This window comes from Haliaeetus albicilla, chromosome 1 (assembly GCF_947461875.1).
Source record: "Haliaeetus albicilla chromosome 1, bHalAlb1.1, whole genome shotgun sequence".
NCBI classification, from domain to species: Eukaryota; Metazoa; Chordata; class Aves; order Accipitriformes; family Accipitridae; genus Haliaeetus; species Haliaeetus albicilla.
The window spans coordinates 42,660,936-42,682,849 of record NC_091483.1 but is presented as its reverse complement, the minus strand read 5'-3'; the positions used below and the strand labels follow the sequence as shown (position 1 = coordinate 42,682,849).

Genomic DNA, 21,914 nt, shown 5'->3' with positions numbered 1-21,914 from the left:
CAAATCTTGTCTTTGACATTGAATGTGTCCACAGTTCCAGCTCATCCTTATTTTGATGGAAGGGAGGATGTGTCCTTCTCTGAACCTCAAAACATGGAGTTGCCCTACAGAAGCTAATAACCCAAGGAACGGAGGCTCTATGTGATTTGAGGATTATTTGAGGCTTAACCTGAGAAGGCAGCTGGCAATTTTGTAAAGCAACTTATTAAGAACCAGACCTTCACTTAAACTGCACTGTTAAAACTATTTTAAAGTAGCATAATTTCACCGCGTTTGATGCACTGCATTCTGTACAACCCCAACGTGACAGCTGACATGCACAAAAATCCAACATATTTGCTATATATGCTGGGATTATTTAGAATAACATTAAACTATCTGGTGTTTAGAAACAATATGTCTACTTTTAAAGGAGTTATACTGAATGGTACAAAAGGACATCAACGTGGCCAATCATATATTCTTATTTTTTTCGTCTTTGTTCTTCAAACTGCCTTTTTAATGACAAGAATCTAAATGGCTCCCTCTTGTGGCAAGAAAAATGCAGTATCATGTTCTTTGGCAAAAAATCAGTCCTTGAACAGAAATTAGAATTTATTTATATTTACACTGCATAGTCTAGTCATCAGTATGTTGTGGTGACTGATGAGGAGACTGCACACACCTATCCCTTTGTCCTGGTTTCGGCTTGGATAGAGTTAATTGTCTTCCTAGTAGCTGGTATAGTGTTATGTCTTGGATTCAGTATGAGAAGAATGTTGATAACACTCTGATGTTTTCAGTTGTTGCCAAGTAGTGTTTAGACTAAGTCAAGGACTTTTCAGCTTCTCATGCCCAGCCAGCAAGAAGGCTGGAGGGGCACAAGAAGCTGGGAGGAGGCACAGCCAGGGCAGCTGACCCAAACTGGCCAATGGGGTACCCCTTACCCTGCTCGGGAACTAATGGGGCATCAGTCAGCGAGTGGTGAGCAACTGCATTGTGCATCACTTGTTTTGTATATTCCAATCATCTTATTATTATTGTCATTTTATTGTTATCATTATTATTTCCTTCCTTTCTGTTCTATTAAACTGTTCTTATCTCAACCCACAAGTTTTACCTTTTTCCTTCTGATTCTCTCCCCCATCCCACTGGGTTTTGGGAGGAAGTGAGTGAGCACCTGCATGGTGCTTAGTTACTGGCCAGGGTTAAACCAGGACACCCTTGCTGCTTAGGTACTCGAAACTACCTAGAAAATTACCTAAGCATGACTTAAACTGTTACCTTTCAGTTGCATATGCTGAAGGGTAGGGGGAAATAGATTGTTACCATACATATTGCACCCCGTCTAACTTGCTAATGCAGACTAGACTATACTGTGTCGCACAGAGATGTCTGTCCTTAAATATAAATCTCTGGAACATCTCAGCACAGAATACCTGGATTGCATAGCTTAATTTATTTGATGTTTTTACCAGGAGAGCAAATCTGAGCCTTGTAAGGGGTGGGAGAAAAACAATCAACTCTGGAAGAAAGCTATGAGCATAAATGAGTTGGTGAATGGCAGAGAGGAAGCATAAAGACCCTGCAAGCTTTCTTTCCTTCTTTCTACTATCTACTAGCTAATAAAGTTTTCACTTAGGCTTTTAACTCATAAAGGCTTTCTTCACAATAATTAATAGCTATAAAAGTCTGAAACTAAGAACTGAGGGTTTGTCATAGCATGGGGCGTACTTTGGTAACTTTGGGTATTAAGCAATAATCTTGGAAATAGACATAGGAGAGGAAAAATCCTCATAAGACACACCAAGGTCTTGGTGACCTCAAGGGGCAAATTAAATATATAGACAGGAAGTATCTACCATAGCTTTTTAGAAAGCAGGTTTGAAAGGTTTTGTTTCAAGACAACAGATTCCAGCTCTGTGGTTTCTCACAAAATCTGTTACTGCATAGTTATGAATTTAAAAAAAAAAAAAGCTAGGCTCACTGCAGAGTAGGACTAATCATACAGATGGCTTTAGAGCTTGATAAAGCTACTTTGCAGATTAATCTCTTGAGATAATCTGTTTATGCTGATTCAGAAGTCTGATGGTACAGACACAGGAGGCTATGTTTACTAGTCTGAAGGAGGGGGCTTTAAAACACTATATTGTAAACCCTGCCTTCATTGCTTACCCTTCTCTGTAAAAAGTCTTCCATGTTACAGCCTTATAGGTTGTTAACAGAATGAATGACATTATGACTGCCAATATCAAATTATATATGCTTTTCAAATCTAGGATTTCAGACGTGAGAACAAATTATCTGGAGGTAGATAAACACAGATGGAGTTACCACTCTTTCACAGAGAGGAAAAAATTACTATGGTGCACTGACTAATCATTTAGTATCTTACAGTTTCTTATTTAAGGGCTTGTATAGTGGCACCCCACGATTGATTTCCACACTTCAGAGAACTGATGAGGATAGACTTAACTGAAGAGTAACTGAAAGGGTTTATCAAATGTAAACTGTGTATATAAGCTCAAAACTGCTGTTCTGAAAACATCTTATCAGCTGCCACCTGGGACTAGATAAATCTAACCTAAAAAATACCCCTTTTATCTATCCAGTCATGCAAAGTTAGTTGTCCTGGTTTTGGCTGGGATAGAGTTAATTGTCTTCCTAGTAGCTGGTGTAGTTCTATGTTTTGGATTCAGTATGAGAAGAATGATGATAACACTCTGATGTTTTCAGTTGTTGCCAAGTAGTGTTTAGACTAAGTCAAGGATTTTTCAGCTTCTCATGCCCAGCCAGCAAGAAGGCTGGAGGGGCACAAGAAGCTGGGAGGGGACACAGCCAGGACAGCTGACCCAAACTGGCTGATGGGGTATTCGATACTGTGTGACGTCATGCCCAGTATATAAACTGGGAGGAGTGGGGCTGGGGACAATTGCTGCTCGGGAACTAACTGGGTGTCAGTTGGCAGGTGGTGAGCAACTGCATTGTGCATCACTTGTATATTCCAGTCCTGTTGTTATTATTATTATTGTTATCATTATTAGTTTCTTCTTTTCTGTTCTATTAAACTGTTCTTATCTCAACCCATGAATTTTACTTTTTTTTTTCCTGATTCTCTTCCCATCCCCCTGGGTGTTGGAGGGAGTAAGCGAACAGCTGTGTGGTGCTTAGTTGCTAGCTGGGGTTAAACCATGACATTAGTCTTCTGAACATAACCACCATCATGATCTTAATGGAACCAAGCTAGCTGCCTCATATTTCAAGCCTGATGGGACAGGATGAGGCAACTGGGCATTTCATTACCTGTTTCTATTGAAGTACTCATTCCAAAATTGTTTGGAAGATATCTATAAAGGGATTATGAGTTGCACTATATATACATACATTATATATATACACATAAAAGTCTTTTTAAAACCCCATTTTATCTTAAATATAGGCAAACACTGCTACTCTTAACCAATAATCTAGTGGCTGGGGTACCTGCCTGGAAAGTGTAAGAGACAGAGTTCCTCCAATGGAGAGGATTCAGTATCTTCCCTCCTGGATTCTGTGTCTTTTTCTCCTAGGGTATCACCAAACTGCAGGCTATTGTAGAAGGGAGGTGCTCTTGGAGATTTTAATAGCTAGTGTGAAGAAAAGAATAAAAAAAATCAGCTGATCAATAAAGATACAAGAGCTGTATCTTCAGTGAAGTGGTAAAGGCCCTCCAAGTTAGGCTTCTGAGACCTAGCAATAATATTAACAGTAAGCTGATGCAGGAGCATTTTTCTAGTTAACTTGCATTTTTTTCCAGCATAGCTTTGCCTTGTGAGATATTGGCATACCTAAAATGGGGCCACCACAAGTTTATTTCATGCTTCCATTACTTCTCTCTCAATGCTATAATGCAAAATACTGTAAGAGGCAAAAGTCAATCTCTTAAATTTTCTAAGTTTTCCTCCTGTAAAAAGGTCGGGTTTTTTCTTGACCCAAAATAAATGTAGATGCTTTCATGCTGAGCATGTCTTATGAGGAGCAGCTGAGGGAGCTGGGACTGTTTAGTCTAGAGAAGAGGAGGCTGAGGGGAGACCTTATTGCTCTCTACAACCACCTGAAGGGGAGTTGTAGTGAGGTGGGTGCTGGTCTCTTCTGTCAGGTGGCTGGAGATAGGACAAGAGGAAATGGCCTCAAGTTGAGGCATGGAAGATTTAGGTTGGATATTAGGAAAAATTTCTTTATGGAGAGGGTTCTCAGACATTGGAATAGGCTGCCCAGGGAAGTGGTTGAGTCGCCATCCCTGGAGGTATTCAAAAAGCGAGTAGACGGGGTACTTCAGGACATGGTTTAGTGGGCATGGTTGATGGTTGGACTCAATGATCTTGAAGGTCTTTTCCAACTTAAATGATTCTATGATTTACTTGTTTTGTAGCAGAAGACTAATGTGGCAGAAATACATACTTGAGACTTTAGGTTAAGTCATGAGGCATGCTTGATCTACACCCTTCCCATGCTGCTTTTGCATTCACCTTAGTAAAATTGTAATTGTGGAACTGAAAATGGTTATGTGAAGGATTTCCTTAAGTAAACACTGAGAGGAGAAAAGGAGGGCATGATAAGCATCTGCAAAGCTATAGGTTCGGAGATGAGCTTAATTGCTTAATTAAGCTCACCTTGCAATAGGAAAAAAGCTTATCCTGAAATAATAATGGGTGACAGAATGTAGCATTTGTTAGCTTTAATACCGAAATGAGAAATATTGGTGCCTTTGGTGTCACTGAATCAATTTGCTGCATGAGGTTGGAATTCGGGTGAGCTAAGCTTGGGTATACAATGGATACTCTTGATGGGGGGTGGGGGAGGTATGCCTTTATTCTAAAGTCACCTAGAACACTTTCCACCAAGCTACTGAGGAAACTGTCATCCCTTTGGGTGCCAATTTGTCTAGCCTCTACTATGGTTAAGGTTTAGTATACTAGAAATTATGGAGTGAGGCTAATATTAGAAAGCATTTCCCAAAGAAACCTCAGAGCAGTACTCTTCATGCTCTTCAGGAAGAAAATTAGGTTTGTGGTCTCTTGGTGAGCTTTTGTACCTTGTTTCTGCTTAACCTCAGGTGATGAAACACAATCCATCCCTTAAGGAGGTTTGGATTTGAAACTTAATATTCCTTATGTGTGCAGGATTTTAGTACGAAAACAGTTTAATATGTATGTTGATTTAAACAACATTTTTTCCAGCTGAAGGAGGAGACTTTGTCACTGATTGTCCTGCATCTACCTGCATATCAGCCCATGGTTTCTATGAAGTGCCTAGCTGTTTCTACATACAGGAAGTTACATCATCAGTCAGGATCAAGTTTCCTGTGATGTTGTGTGTAACTCTTCATAGTGGATGCTGTAGACAAAATTATCAAGCTTTTGTGTGAGTTGCGTAACTGTCAATGTCATAGGCAGTTGAAAGGCACTGCTGCTTATTCCTAGACCTAAGCTAATTATCTATACTACAGCAAATATTTACAACTTTAATGGATTGCAAGATGAAAAAAACCCCACTGGAATTATGCCATATATGTGTCTTTGCTGAACACACACTGCGTACCAGAAAGAATTCCTGTAGCTACACTACATTATGCTCCTTTAAATACATCCACTGCAATCTGACTTACTGAAATGAAAAAGCAAAGGTTTATATATAACCAGCTTCCCACCTCCTCCTTCTGTGTTATTGGTTTTCTAGGCCTTTTTCTATGCAAAGCATTTCAGCAATATACTTAAATGAGTGGATGTTGCATAATGTGGTTATGTGCTTTCCTAAACTGAGGGATGTGTCCCACTTGCTACATGTTACACACTGGTGCCTTGACTCTTTCATTGGAGTGAGATAATGTGATGACACTTTTGTATTCCTGGCAGCTGTGAAATGCTAAAGCAGAGGCTTAGGGGATTGTTTGGTTTTTTTTGGTCCCTCCTCCCCCTCCCCTTTTTCTGTGTACTGAAAACTAGTATTGCTTCCTCTCTCTCTTATGCCTTTAGCTCTGAAGAGAAAGATTACACTTAATATTCAGGTAATTTTTTTTTCTCTGTCTCAGCCCAATATACTACCCTAATTTGTATTACAGGAATTTGCACGTATGTCTAAGAAGGGGAAAAAGAAAAAAAAAAAATCAGCCTCGAAAGCGTGTGTCTATAGGCAGTCCTGAGGTGACCTAGCCTACCGCTGAGGAAACACAGCTGTGAGCTTCCCCCCGCCTTGATCTCTAGCACCCAGCTCCAGCCGCAGATGTGCTCGCAGTCAAGGGTTAACTGCGTTCGTTCTCCTCCCCCTCGCTCCCCCCTCAGGCGCAGGGATGCTCGCTCTAGCCCGGGTACCGCTGTGCGCCCTCTTCCCGCCCGCTCTAATCCTCCTTCTCTTGCCAGCCAGCTCCGGAACAGGCTGGCTCCGGAGCTGATGCGCAGATGTAAAACTGCGTATCGCCCTTGTAAAAGCGCTTATTCACCTGGCAGCAGGGCGCCTACGTGGGAAGGAAAGGCGCTCTGCCCGCCGCCGCCCCCTCCTCCTCCTCGTGCTGAGGCTCAGTCCCCTCAGCGGGCGGGGGCTGGCGGCGGTGGCCGAGCCGGCCCCCTGCCAGGCCCCTCCTCTCTCCCGGAGACACCCGCTCCCTCCTGGCCTTCTCAGGGCCGGCTCCTCCCGGCCCCTCCAGGGGTATTCTTCCTTCCTTCCTTCCTTCCTTCCTTCTTCCCCCCTTCCCCGCCTCCACCTCCGGCCGCCGGGCACACCGACACCCCGCCGCGGCCGTCCGACGCCTGTCCGCCGCGCGAGGCGGGCGAGGTGGGCGTGGGCGCGGCCGGCCCGCCGCGCGCGCCGCCGCCTGCGCACGCGCGGGGGCGCCGAGCAGGTCCTCGGAAGGGGCGGGCGCGACGTGATGCGGCCGGCGGCGGGAGCATGACAGGTGGCGGGAAGCGGAGGCCGCGCGGGGCGGCGGGCCCGGCCGGCGACCAGGTGGCCGTTAGCGGGGGTGGCGGCGGCGGCGGCGGGTGGCCGAGCCTGCCGGCGGGCCCCGGGCAGAGGGGCCGGCAGCCGCGGCCTGAGGCACCCCCGGGGCGGGGCGGGGCGGTGGGGCCGCAGGCCCGAATCGGCGGGGCTTGCGTTGTGGCGGCGCCGGGCCTCGGCCGCCTTGCCCCTCGTCCTGGTTTGCTCCGTGGCTTTGAGGAAAGCCGCAGGGCCGCCGGTCCTCTGAGGCGGGAGCCGCGCCTCTCGAGACGGGCTTCTCGCGGGCGGCGGCCGCGTTTCAGGGGTGCTGTGAAGAGCAGCCGCGGCGTCTTGCGGCTGGGAGCGGGTGCGGGCGGCGCGGGGGGCCGCCGTCGGGTACCCAGCTGAGGCGGCGGAAGGTCTGCCTCGTTGTGCTGTCCTAGCCGGGGAAGAGAAACCTTGCTCTTGTTTTTTAGTTTTTATCATTGTTGCTGTTTTTTAAAACGCGGGTAGCGATTCCGACCCGTTCTTGGAGCTTCGTGTGGGGACGAAGGTAGTTGAGGTTACCGCTTTAGTGGTGTGCGTGCTTGAACGGATCATCTCCCGGCCTGTTGCGGTTCATGTTACCTCATTTTTTGCAACAACTTAAACTTTAAGCTGTTTTTAAAATGCTCTGCTGTAAACTGCACCAGTTCAGGTGTTGAATAGTGGAGTAGCTCAGATAGTAGAGGCTTAGGGGATTTTTCTTGCGTCGTTTAACCAGACATGACAAAATAGTATCCCTGCTTCCAACTGTCTGTAAAGCACACGAGTTTCTTGGATGCAAGCTGTTGTGTGATTGGAAAAGGTCGTTTTAAAACAATGTAGAACTTAGATTAAACTTGGCAATTGCTTAGTCCTTTCCTTGATTGACTAATGGAAGTACTTCTGTTGGTTATGTTGACCCATTAATATCAAAGTAGTACTTTGCTATTTCATATGTGTTTAGCACGTCTCAGGTAATGCACTTCTTAGGGATTCTGTCCAAAATAAGTGTTCTAATTGCTGTATATCCTGGGTTAAGTAACAAGCGTGATGTAATTATCTTAATCATTGTTCCTCCATTAATGCAGAAAGTTAGTAAAATCCCTCAGTAGAACTGACAGAAAGCAACTAAATGAAGTTTGGTGTTATGGGGTTTTTTTATCCGCAGTGTGAAAAAAATGGAGATGTCAAGAAGAGAAGGTCTAATCAGGCAGATATCCCGGACAGTCTTCGTCAAGAAGCAGAAACATGCTATCGGCTTAGGCTGCCTGAAGACTTCTATCAGTTTTGGAAGTTTTGTGAGGAACTAGATCCTGAGAAACCAAGTGGTGGGTTTTTAAATATTTTTTGCCTTTTCTAACTTTTGCTCTCAAGGACAGCCTGAAGGCAGGCAAACTGGAGGTGGTCAGATGCATTCTAACGCTGCTTCAGTTTCCAGTTAAGATGCAGGATATTTACATGAGTCTAAACAAGAATACTGGAGATAATCACAGAGATGTCGGTACACTTCAAGCTTTTTAAAATATAATTACTGAAATTGCGTAATACAAAGGGACTAAATGTTGTCTAAACCTGCCTTTCTCACAAGTACATTTAAAATGTTTAGTATGGAACTGAAGTTTCCTCATATGAATCTGGGTTTCAACTCCCCAAATTTACTATACAACAGAATAAGGCATGCCTGGATGCTCCAGAAATGACAGGGGGTTTTTTAGAATCATAAAATGGTTTGGGTTGGAAGGGACCTTTAAAGGTCATCTAATACAACCCCCCTGCAATGAGCAGGGACATCTTCAACTAGATCAGGTTGTTCAGAGCCCAGTCCAACCTGACTTTGAATGTTTCCAAGGATGGGGCATCTACCACCTCTCTGGAAAACCTGTTCCAGTGTTTCACCACCCTCACAGTGAAGAATTTCTTCCTTGTATCTAGTCTGAATCTACCCTCTTTGAGTTTAAAGCCATTACCCCTTGTGCTATCACAACAAGCCCTACCAAAAAGTCCCTCCCCATCTTATAGGCCGCCTTTAGGTACTGGAAGGCTGCTATAAGGTCTCCTCAGAGCCTTCTCTTCTCCAGGCTGAACAACTCTAACTCTCTCAGCCTGTCTTCACAGGAGAGGTGTTCCATCCCTCTCATTATTTTTGTGGCCCTCTTCTGGACCAGCTCCAACAGGTCCATGTCTTTCCTGTGCTGAGGACTCCAGAGCTGGACACAGTACTCCAGGTGGGGTCTCACCAGAGCAGAGGGGCAGAATCACCTCCCTTGACCCGCTGATCATGCTTCTTTGATGCGGCCCAGGATAGGGTTGGCCTTCTAGGCTGTGAGTGCACATTGCCGGCTCATGTCCAGCTTTTCATCCACCAGTACCCCCAGTTCCTTCTCGGCAGGGCTGCTCTCAATGCCTTCATCCCCCAGCCTGTATCGATACCGGGTGTTCCCCTGACCCATGTGCAGGACCTTGCACTTGGCCTTGTTGAACTTCATGAGGTTCACATGGGCCCACTTCTCAAGCTTGTCCAAGTCCCTCAGGTGTGCCACCCGCACCACTCAGCTTGGTGTTGTCTGCAAACTTGTTGAGGGTGCACTCGATCCCACTGTTTGTGTCACTGATGAAGATATTAAACAGTACTGGTCCCAGTGTGGACCCCTGAGGGATACCACTCTTCACCAGTCTCCATCCAGACACTGAACCGTTGACTACTACTACTTATGGGGAAGTGTAATAACCTAACTCTTGAATGAAAGCTATCTGAATAGAAGAATGTCTCAGCTTTTTCCTTGTCTGGTAAACAGTGTTTGACTGTTTGGATTTATGGAAGCTTTTGATACCTGAGTGACATGGGAACTTCTTGGTCTAGATATGCACCCACCAGAAAGTAAACCAGTTCATGCTTTGCTTTTCAGATGCACTTGTGTCAAGTGTTGGACTTACGCTGGTGGGACCATATGATATTCTTGCTGGAAAACACAAAAAAGCAAACTCAACAGATCTGGACTTCAATCTTCATTGGAGGTTCTTCTATGATCCCCCAGAATTCCAGACAATACTTGTTGGGGATAGCAAAACACAGTATCACATGGGATATTTCAGGTATTTTATTGAATATATGCTCTTGCTGGACTATAATTATGTGTAGCTTTGTCTCCTCTTTTTTTCCCTGAGGCAGGATTTGAGAATTGTGCGCTATCATCAAACAGTCTTTCTCTTCTGTAATAAGATATTAACACATGGGTTGATCTCTTTTATTAAAAAAGATCACAGATACTGGAGTTGAAGACTAGATTTAAATATTTATTAAACCACCTCCCCCAACCCTCCAGAGCACGTTTGCTTACTAATTTTTAACTTTTGCCATGATACTTAGAAGAAAAAGTCAAGCCTTATGAAATAAAGGGAACGTGTATTCTCTCTGCATGTACTGAGAGAAGCTCCTTTCAAAGCCATGCTGTAAAATTTTGGAGCTTTACATCTAAGGGCGTTTCTTGTGAGGTTTCTGAAGGAGATGGCAGCATGGTGAGGAAGCAAATTACTTTGCAGTAGGGCAGTTTACTTTGAAATAGGAGAAATGGACACAGCTTGACTATTTGTGTGTACTTTTTCTATAAATAGGGATGTGCCAGATGAGCTTCCAGTGTGGGTTGGTGCTAATGAAGCTAAGAAGGGCTGCGTGATTGCACAAGTTGGTGATAATGTCTTTGCCGCAGTCAAGTAAGGTTCATATTTTACTTTTATTTATAAAAAGTAGAGTAGAAGGGAAACTATTAATTGGGAGATGTGATGTGGAATAATGCAGCTAACTTACTGTGTATCTTATTTCTCAAGAAACCCTCACTTTCTGCTCTTGCTAGCAAGTTTTAAGGTACTCTCATAAGCCTTAATAGACTTCCTGAAAGTGTTTTCCTTTTACAAGTAAAACAGATAAGTGTTAATTATCTCATTCTTTAAATACATTGGCAGGGATAGGCTCTGGGGAAAAAAAATGCCCACTGGTTGTGTTAAAATACTTCATAAGTAAAGAAAGAGCATCTCAAACAGTGGTGAATGAAATCTGAGTGTCATACTAAATAAGTAGCATCTAGCTCTTATTCTTGCCTACGTAAAAATACATTATTTTTGTATATAATGAATAACTACAAGAAGTACCATTTCTGACCTGGGGCAGGATAACATTTGTATGGATATGTAATTCAGTATGATTCATGAAGCTTTACATGGTCCTGCATCATGAATATAAACAACAGATTTCATCACCTGTCAGTTGAAAATAGAAAGCTCTCTAAGGACAGACGCATGTAGTAAGTGAAAGCATACTGAAGAATAGCTCCTGCAAAGGAATGCTTGTGTAGTGCAGAGTTAAACGAGGACATTTGTTTTGCAAGCACCATGATGAAACTCATAAATATGTATTTATGTGCATGACTTGGATGACAAATAGTGTATACGGCACTGAAGCAGCAACTGAATTCCTAAGATAGAAAGATGGACAGCTACTGAGTCCAGGAGAATTTACAGCACATGCAGATGGCATAAACTATATTGTAATGCAAATACAAATAGGAAATGCCAAAGTACTGTCTGTGCCCAACTTTTTTTCTTTCTTGTTTATAAGAGGCTTGCATTCCCATTTCTATGTGTATAAATAAACCTGTGACTGCTAATCTTCATTATGAGATTTGGAGGTGTAGTGATTAGAAGGCTATTCATTTGTTTGTTTTCTGTTAAGCTTTAAGACATTTTTCTTCTATTTGCAGATTATTTTTGTCAAAAAAACTTAAGGAAGTGACTGATAAAAATAAAAATGCTATTTTGAAAGACATAGATGAAAAACTAACAAGAACAGCAAAAGAACTGGGTTATTCTCTGGAACAAAAAACCATGAAGATGAAACAGAGAGATAAGAAAGTATGACTTTCCTGATCCACTGGAGAGAACTAAGTTCTGTTAAACTTTTTTCATTTACTTGCCTCTTTCTTTTATTTATTTATTTTTATTTTTTCCGCCTTCTAGTCAGTAAGGATGGTTCATTTAGGAATTTCCAGAGCTAATCAGCTCTCTCTCTAAAACTTCAGGAGAGGGAAGATTAATACAAGTGTGTTCCAAATAATGGGATTAAATCAAAACACTTTACTTCTGTAAACCATAGCTTGGCATTCAATAAAGAAAAAAGCCAATAAGGGAAAATAATCTAAAAATTAAAACAAAGGGGGAACATGGAGAAAAGTGCTTCAAAGTGAAGATTCATGTAAACAGTTGGGTTGGATCTATTGGAAACAGGACTACTAAGGATGATATGGATTAGTAATAGAGGTTTTTCACATACCTATCAGAAATAATTATGGTAGGAGGTGACTAAACAAATGTAGTACAGTGCTACACAAGTGACTACAAGGATTCCTAGATTTCAAAACTTGACTGAAATGGAGTTTCCAGTTATTTTAAAGTTCAATACTTAAAAGTAACTGCTACATAATTTGAAACTAAGTTGATATGCTGAAGCCTGGACACTACCTTAAGTTTGACCACCAGCAGTCAAGTGTTAATGTTGTTTAGTGAGGTGAGTGTTTTTATGTCACAGTATTGACTTTCAGCACTATATTCATTATCCTGTTTCTTTATTTAGGTGGTGACCAAAGCATTTCATGGAGCAGGCCTAGTTGTTCCTGTAGACAAAAATGATGTTGGATACAGAGAACTTCCCGAAACAAATGGTAAATATCTTGTTTACTATATTCTGCTGCATTCATATTTCCTACTTGAACGTGAGTGGTGGGAGTAAAAGGCAGAATTCTTAACCATCACATTTGAGCTCAAAGTGTTTTCTGTAAATGAACCAGATGAGAATCAATAAAATGTGCTAAATCTGAAATAATAATTCCTGAAGTAGTAGTTCTGATGACCTTGTCTTTTGTATTGGCACAGCTGTGCAGGAGGTAGATCAGAAAAAACTGATTTACAATCAGGGATTTGCGGGTTTATTTCTTATCCCCCCTCTTCTCCCAGTGTTCTTCTAACCAGAATCACTTCCTTGATGCAAGTTCACCACACAAAGTGTCTCTATATGGGCAACAGGTAGATGAGCGTGGTGGGGCAAGAACGAGCAGCAAAGGGAAGGGGGAAGCTTTTTCACTAGCAGCTCTGGGTGTGCCCACCTAGTCTTCATGTAAGTGTGACACACAGATACGTTTTTGCCACAAACTACTTCTACGCAATATTAAATTTAAACATCTAAATATTTCTGGTTTTGTTTTTTTTGCAGCTAATCTTAAAAAAATTTGCAAGGCCATTGTTGATGCTCCTACTGATGATGAGAGACTGAAGGCCTTTGCACCCATTCAAGAAATGCTGACCTTTGTTCAGTTTGCTAATGATGAATGTGACTATGGAATGGGGTATGAACTGGGCATGGACCTGTTTTGCTATGGATCACACGTGAGTACTACAACAATCATACTTCACAAAATTATGCATTGTTTTATGCATGGGCCAGGAGTTGTTCTGTGTCATAGATCTTTATTCCCAACTCTATTGTGTAATTATGCCTAGGAATCATAAAAGTCTACAGGAATATTCTTAATTTGTGAAGACTGTTAAAAAGTCACATGACACCATTCCTTGTTGAATTTAAAATGGCTTGTATGAAAGCACAGTCCTGCAATCCAGAAGCACTTAAGCAGCATTTAACTGGTGTGATTTGATGTGCGCAAGACAAGGAGTTGTCATTAGACTCCTAAAACGCAGAATATCTGCTCCAGATCCACTGAATAGCTAACCCCAACTACTTTTATGGGTGCAAGCACTCATATTCAACGGGATCAAGGAACAGATTGATGTTGGTAACCCCAGCTGAAAAAAACTGGAACCTAGGTCCATTGCCTAGCTACACTGTATAGCTGCATAAAAGACCTCCCACCAGGTGTCTCTGGTTCTGTGTTAACAGGGGGTATCATAAATAAGCTGACTGACTTACTAGCACTTAATCACATGTAAAGATTCTGCTTAACACTTTTTGTTCTGTACTAGCCACTGCCTCGTTGATGAAAAGGGTTACCTCTGTAATAAATCTGTGGCTAGGAAATAACATATAAAGAAGCCTCAGCATCAATGTAATATGAATGGATGGTCACAGAACGCAAAGTATCTTCTCTTAGTAAAACATTATTGGCTAAGGGGCACTCCAAAGCAACACATAGAAGGATGAAAATCTTGCAATACTAAATGTAGGCCCAGAAAAGTTGTGTAAATGTTAGTTAAAATATCTTGCCACTGAAACAAAGGAGAACTCGCAGCTCTTTCCATACACTGTTAAATTACTGTGTTTCTTAGATTTCCTGCCCTGCTCTTTTAAGTAAGATCCCTGCAGCATCTGAGAATGTGTTTTATTTTCCTCTGACACCCTTATGAGTGTCATGAGCTTATGAGACCCTTCTTTCAGTGACTGTGCTGCTTCAACTGCTCAATTCCTTCCTGCATCTGGGAGGGCAGTGAAGGAAATGGTTAAGTGCAATTGGCTGAGTAGGTGGAGGCAAACCCCCATCTTTCACGCTTTGTGCTTCTCAGCACAGGAGATGAACCGCTGAAAAACTCCTGCAATGACAAATTATGTCTTTACAATACTATGATGTGTCCTGATATCTATCCTATGTAGCAATTTGGAACAGCTGTAACTTTGCAGCTGTTTCTAAAAATAGAGACCTTACTTCATTTTCTAGCTTAGTAAACAGAAAGGGAGAAGGGTGGCTTTGTACATAAGTAGCACCACGGCTTGGTCCGAGTGTTTTTGCCTGTCCAGAGGTACTTGGAGCTGCTTTCTGGTTCTGACAGGAGCCTGCCTGTCCCCTTGCTTACAGAGCCAGAAGAAACACTGACACTATCTGTAGCTCAAGGCATGGAAAAGGACTTCACCCTCTTCCCCGTCATAAGGGGAGGTGCAGTGGGCTTACATGTACAATAACCGTCACAAATGCTAACAGCTATGCTCTGACTTTTATGCATTTGAAGCACTTACATGGTTACTGTAAGTACACTCCACCGCTCAAGGGGGTTATGATGGTGACGGGACGTGGGCCTTCAACCGCAGGCTGGACGTCTGCATCCCTTAACAGTAGTTATCATCTCTTGCGCCGCTGCAAGTAGCGTTTCCATCTCTCGCTGCGGCAGTTTGGGTAGCCCAGCCTGACGCTGCTGTGGCAGTTGCAGGTGTAGCAGGAAGGAGCAGGTGCTCGGTCGGTGCGGGAGCGGTGGAAGGGGTCAGTCAGTCAGTCAGTCGGAAGGAAGGAAGGAAGAAGGGAGGGGGCAGAGCCCAGCGGGGCGGCCGCCCTCCCTCTCCGAGCAAAGCCACTGACCCCCCAGGGCGCCTCTCGTTTTCCCTCTCGCCCGCAGTACTTCCACAAGACGGTGGGTCAGCTGCTGCCCCTGGCTTACACCCTGCTGAAGAGGAACCTCTTCGCCGAGATCATCGAGTCGCACTTGGCCAGCCGGCGGGAGGAGAAGGTGGACCAGCTCGCCCCCTGAGCCGGCCCCCAGCAGGGCGGGCGCCCTCTTCCCTTTCCGCTTTCCTTTCCTTTCCTTTTTGTGTGTGTTTGTGCTTTTTTTTTTTTTTTTTTTTTGTACTCCGCGGCGCTCCCCCCGCGGCCAGTAAAGCTTTTCTCAGGACGGCGGTCGGTGCCTCTCGCTGCTGACTGCTCCCCCTCAGCCCTCGGCGGCGGGCGGGAAAGACGGGCGGGCGCGGGGGGCGCGTCACGTGCCGCCAGTGCGGCAACCGACGGGCGGAAGCCGGCGCGCGTGAGGCTGGGAGAGGGGCGGCCCCGCCCCCCGCTCGGCCCCGCCCCCTTCGCCTTCCGAGGGTCTGCCGAAGCGCGGGCGGGGCTGCCGGCGGCGGGAGGGGCTGCCCGCGCCTGCGGCTTCCGCGCGGAAGAGCCGCGGCGCCCCGTTGTCCGCTCGGGACTCGGCTCCGTTTCTGGGCCTGAGGCCAGACCCGGGCCCGTGAGGGTCACCGTGCCCCTGACCAGAAGGAAGGAGGCAGCGAGGGAGGCTACGGTGTGCCGTCCCGTAAAGAGAAGCGGTGGGCGCTGGGGAAGTGATTCGGACACGGGCGTCGGGACCAGTGCCCGACCGAGGCACAGCTGCCGCGCTCCCTTTCCGTGCTCTCGGCGGTTCTCTCCCACCACGTTATCGCAAAGCGTGCATCTGGCCTCAGACTTCCCGATCTGGCCGAATCAACCGGAAATAAACAGGATTAAAATACAGCTAACTGGCATTACAAGATAAATTAGAAATTCTGCGGCAGCTGCTACCTTATTAGTCAGATGAAGTCACCCCCTTTTCACTCATCTGGACTGAAAACAGAATTGATTTTGTACACAAAGCAAGTTGTTTTCAAGTTCATTGGCCCACTAACCTCCTCTATTGTTAGGACACTTCAAGAGTTTATTCTCAGGCAACTGCTTGAAATAACAAACAGCCTAGAAACCAATGGAAAATAACACTTGCTCTTCCTCAACAGGCCTGCTGCTATGGTACAGTGACTTGACTTGTATTGTAGCAGTTTACGTCATTGCTCATGGCAACAGTACTGCTAAGGAAGATCACAGCCCATGAGCAATATGCTCAAATCTGAAAGTTGTCCCTAGTTTTTAGCAAATTGTTACACTTCCAAAGGTCCCTTCCAGCACAAACTAATAAATAATTCATGGTGTAAGTCAGCGTGCTTCAAAAGTGTATCATCTCAAGTTTTTAAATCAAAAAGGTATTTTCAGGCCTCAGAAACACATGCCACATCTACTTTTCTAAATTCAATAACCCTACCCCTTTCAATCAGCATATGAATGTTCCATTTATTCAAACATAAGCACAAGCATAGATAAGACTTTTTCATGGGCCCAGAACTTTGTGTGTATAAAACAGGTAGTTTCTTGAAAACTCCATCTCATTCCCCCTTACTTTTTAGGTTCCAAGCAGAAGAGCCCTTCATATTAATGCCCTGTAAAGCATACAAGTAACAAAAAAGTATGCACGTTTTGCATTGTTATTTAAATATGAACTTAAATCTGCAAAAATGGGGACCTTAGTATGGGTTTTCCAGTCTTGCCTATTAACCTCTCACAGAGAAGGAAAACTGTTACACCAACTGAAAAAATACCAAAGTATTGTACATGATTCAATTGGGGACAGACTTTTTAGCAGGGCCTGCTGCAACAGGACAAGGGGTAATGGTTTTAAACTAAAAAAGTGTGGATTTAGAGTAGATATAAGGAAGAAGTTTTTTACAATGAGGGTGGTGAGGCACTGGAACATGTTGCCCAGAGAGGCTGTGGATGCCCCATCCCTGGAAGTGTTCAAGGCCAGGCTGGATGGGGCTTTGAGCAGCCTGGTCTAGTGGAAGGTGTCCCTGCCCATGGCAGGGGCGTTAGAACTAGATGACCTTTACAGGTCCCTTCCAACCCAAACCATTCTATGAATATAGATCATCAACAGATATCTAACTTACCTTTTCTTTCTTTTTTTTTTTTAAACCAGAGGTACTAAAAATGTACCATGTAGAAACTACATAATCCTGGCTTTTAGACAGTAAAAGCATCACACACTTTTATAAACCAGGAAGCCAACTATTCTATAATTAAAACAATTTTTTTAAATGTCTATTTTGGAAAAAAAATACCTAATACTGATCTGTTTGATTTAGTTGATTTGGCTACTGATTTGTAGCCAAATACTAGGCAATACAAAGAATGCATCTCCTCCTAAAATCATTCTTTTCTTTGTTATCTGCTTGCTAGTTTTGTATGTAAAACTCCTAGCTGTTAATCTTCTCTCAGGGAAAATAAATACAAAAATAAACACAAATATTTTTTGTGAAACAATGAGAAAACATGACAAAACAATAACTGGTCATACAGAAGTTTTTAATGTTTGATTAAATCATCACAGTATTCAGAATTTGTACTGTAATGATATGCAGCTCTACCACACTATTATAAATAAAAACATTAAGATCAATATTAAATACAGCTCTAGGCAACATCACAGATTAACAAAGAATGCATTCTTCATGAACCAGTAACTGAATGGTTTTAAAAAAGAAAAAATGCTGACACTTTCCCCCTCCAATCTACCACATTTTTTTTTTTCAAATTAGTAACTTTTTTCAAATTAGTAAGGCGCTGCAAGTTTTACATTAGAAAATCTTTGTTGCACAGCACAGGCACACATTCTTCATTATCAGAACCTCTAGCATATGTTTACCAGAAGACATTTTAAATGTCAACAGGGAAAGCTTAGCAGGTAAGAAGAGTAAACAGAGATGCACAATTTATATGCAGCGCTCAGGATCCATACTGAAATTATAAAACACAGCAGGGGTGTGAACCGTATTTTAATTCAGACCGTACAGTCTGTAGAATTAGGTGCAAGTTAACACAGTACACACAGCAGTGTTTTATGAGAACATCAGACATGGCAGAGGTTTCCAACTGATTTAAAGCAATTTTTATACACGTACGTTTATATTCTTCCACTGTAGGAAAAAAAAAGACAACAGAAATCAGCATCACAGACAACCTCCAGAGTTGCCTTCTGTAAATGGGCCAAATCTTGCTCTTTACAGAAGAAACTTCACAAAGTTTCTTCAGGCTTACACAATGTAACAGAACAAATTTTGAACCACTAGCACTGACTTCATGTGGAAGAATGCAGCTAGTTGCTGCAACGCTCCCATTTCACCATGGCCTGTTTCCCTGTTTCAGTACCAAACCCGTTTTTAATACAGGGACTGATCACCATGAGCCTGCTGGCAAATTTCGCTTTCTACTGGTTCCAGTTGCTGCAAGAGATGTGATGATAAGATGGCAGTTTTATACTCAGAAAAATCAGTAACAATTCAGCAGCGCACTTAAGCACAGGCATTATTTTGGAGCTTGCCAAAAGTACCAGAATTTCGTTTCAGTATGTTACTGTACTTAAGATAAAAATCATACTGAGTGCTTTGCAAATAAAGACGTTTGAGGTAACTGTGATGAATGCCTTAGAGACAGCTAGGATTATTATTTTAGACTTTTACCATTTATATTTTTGCAGTCTTGTGGGCAAAACTGTTAAAGAAGGAAATTTCATCTAACCCTGTATTATAAAGCATGATTTTTGTCAGCCACATTTCTTAAATTTTTTCCTCCCTACTTTAGGCTTAAAGCATATTGCCTTTTTTCCTCTGCATGTGTTTGTGGTGGTTTGGTAAAATGAATATGAAACAAATTAATCTTGTGATTTGCGAGAAAAAAGTAAGTAAGTTAGGCATCTGTCAGTTCACCTGCTAGCGTGTGTGTTGCTGCTGAATTTTAAAGTCCTGCCAAAGTTTCAAGTACTGGATTCGATTCTGCCCTGCTGCTCACCTTCTGTGGCTACATACCATTTACACCTCTATATACTTGGAAAAAAAAAAAAGAAGTCAAAAGCAATCTAATAATCATAGTTGCTTTCTTCCTATTATTTTTACAACCCTGCAGTTTTTTAAAATAAAATTTTAATACTACTGTTCCAGTTATCTGCTAGTAAAGGAAAAAGGAAATCTCAAGGTAACGGCAGTGAAAGTTACAGTTGAAAATGATCTTATATGCATGTTGGATCATAAAGAAACAATTTCGTTTAAACCCTTCATCTAGTTGTAAACATTTGCTAATCCTCCATTACTTGCAGAGGATTACAAATTATTCTATAAAATCACATTAAAAAGGTAATTAGTTATGTGAGATATTAACTGATTCATATTTAATAGATTTTTTTTAATCCATACAAATATAAATAAAGAATGGTAAAACTTCAAGAAAAATAATATACATTTAGTGCAAGTTATGAGTTACAATTCTTCCTACCATGTCAGCAGTGGAACATCTTTTGTGGAGAAGAAACAAAAATGACCGTTCTCAAATTTTACAGGGGGGGGAAAAGATCTCCAGTGTTGTAGCATGCAATTTTTACCAGATACACGTATACAGAATTGTTCCAGCTCTTAACTAGTAGAACAGCAGTATTTTTCCTTATACTGCACAACATTGGTATATATCATAGTGTTTTCAATAATACAAAAATTGCATAAGACCAGGTCACATTATTGATATTTTCTGCAGCAAAACCAGTATCTTTCTTTGATACGCTAGTTTCATCTGGTTTTAGTTTTTCTCATATCACGACAGCACATGGGTTGAAAGAAGTCTCGCATGGTTCTTGCAAGGTATTACCTGTTCAATCTGTTTTTGTTGCAGTGGATCTGTACTGCCCCGAGCATTTCACGATGTACAAACTGACACGTTTAATGGCACAAGAAAAACCTCCCTTCTTGTGATCGAACCTCAGTAACTCACAGTACATCTCAATATGAGAAACAACTGCTTCGAAAGGGCACACCAATTTTAAAGAGGCTTTGTTACGGCTCAGGAGAGAGAGAAATAAAGCTCCTCTGGAATGTAGAAAGGTGACGTGTAATAATCAATACGTTTCATGAGTTAACACAACAGTTTTCAATGGTAAACAGGGCAAGACCTTTCAGTCTCCGTAAGATGGCTCAATTCAGAATGATCCCTCCAGAAACAGGGACTAATAACACATCTCTTCAATGCTGAAGTACCAGGCTGGGGCTGGAGAATTGCACCACCTCGCACGGCTCGCCCACTGCACTATCATGGCAGACCTGACGTCTCGGGACGCATCCAGTGCAGGGCAGCAGCTCTCCCTTCCCACGCTCCCATCAGCCTTCCTCCTCGCCACATACTCCCCCAGACCAACTCCTGATTTCCAGCAGCACTGTTACGCAAAAACCCAGCTCTCGTCTCTGATTTTAGAAGTATCCCCCAGACTAAAGTGTTGTGCTATTCAACAAATGAACCTCCTCTTCCGTTTCCTCTCTCTCCTCAGCTATGGGTTTCAGTTGAACATTATTGAGGCGGGGTCTTGGTTTGCCGTCTGGGCCATATGACGGAGGATATCTTTTTTTGTTATAATGCCAAGGAGGCGCCTGAAAAGGATAAATGGAAGATCGATATTAATCCAAGCAGGAAAATAATAACGCAGAACAAATCTGTAGCCAAGTCCTTTTTGTTGACAGGAATAGAGCAAAAGTAAACAGCCTGATTTTCTTATTTAAACAAAAACATTTTATTAATCAAAATATTGAGGAACCACCAGTTTGTTAAAAGACAGCAAAGCTGAGACACCATATCAGATGGTCTCTGACAGCTGTAGTCCATTTTAATGAAATACAAGTAATACAAGTAGAGCCCATGACAATTTTTATTTAACTTTTTGTTTCTACAAAAATGAAATTTTGATTAGCGTATGCCAACAAAAAAGTAACAGAGGGACAAAGAAAAAAAGAGGTATGAAAAAGAAGTGATATTAATCCCATTTCATAAGGGAGGCATGTTCCAACCTAGCCATCAGAAGTGACGTACCGCTTGATGGCCCAAAATGCTAATAGCAAATCAAACGCCCCTTCCCTCCATTTTTAAATCATAAGGATCCTTCCAGTCTGACGCACTGGCTCAGGCTGAATGTATTCATAGGAGCACACTGTATTGGCCACGAAACTTTTGTAAAATAAACAATAGTTAACTAGTTTTTGGAGATCACAGCTTTAGAAAATAAATTGTGAATAATGAAAGAAAATGTTCATTTTCCAATTTAGATACTGTGCTCTTATGACAGGGTCTTCATGGCTTTTAAAATTATAACTCTGTGAAGCATCAGAAAGGGTGAGACTGTCCAAAAGGATAATATCACTGGAGAAGCAAAGAGCAGAATGAATGAGCTGCTGCCCTTGTTATTCTGGTTAGTACATTTTGTTTTGTCTTATTAAAGGACGCATGAAATACTTGTGAAATATTAGCATAAAATGAGAACATAATTAGCATGTTTTGCATATAAGCAGCTAAACTTGGTGGGTATGTTTAGTAGAGATGTAACTAGCAACC

At 42.5% G+C, this 21,914-nt stretch overlaps 2 protein-coding genes across 8 annotated transcripts in view; one reads left to right on the top strand and one right to left on the bottom strand.

Annotated features, from left to right (window-relative positions):
• Positions 1-6,879: 6,879 nt before the first annotated feature.
• Positions 6,880-15,609, top strand: HPF1 (histone PARylation factor 1). Of its 2 annotated transcripts, none has more exons than XM_069786946.1 (8): positions 6,880-6,960; positions 8,120-8,282; positions 9,861-10,047; positions 10,567-10,665; positions 11,709-11,859; positions 12,578-12,665; positions 13,214-13,386; positions 15,337-15,609. In XM_069786946.1, exons 1-8 carry the CDS (start codon positions 6,904-6,906, stop codon positions 15,466-15,468), a joined length of 1,050 nt encoding a protein of 349 aa, XP_069643047.1. In that variant the 5' UTR covers positions 6,880-6,903; the 3' UTR covers positions 15,469-15,609. The 2 variants fall into 2 exon arrangements, with proteins under 2 accessions (XP_069643047.1, XP_069643057.1); XM_069786956.1 differs by having other exon boundaries at positions 6,889-6,960; positions 8,123-8,282.
• A 2,232-nt stretch (positions 15,610-17,841) lies between these two features.
• CLCN3 (chloride voltage-gated channel 3) overlaps positions 17,842-21,914 on the bottom strand; it is a 76,742-nt gene continuing 72,669 nt past the window's right edge. For all 6 annotated transcript variants that reach the window (XM_069786884.1, XM_069786897.1, XM_069786889.1 and 3 more), the window contains one exon: positions 17,842-20,959. In XM_069786884.1, the coding sequence (XP_069642985.1) occupies positions 20,801-20,959 (159 nt within the window). In that variant the 3' untranslated portion in view covers positions 17,842-20,800. The remainder of the gene's footprint in view (positions 20,960-21,914) is intronic.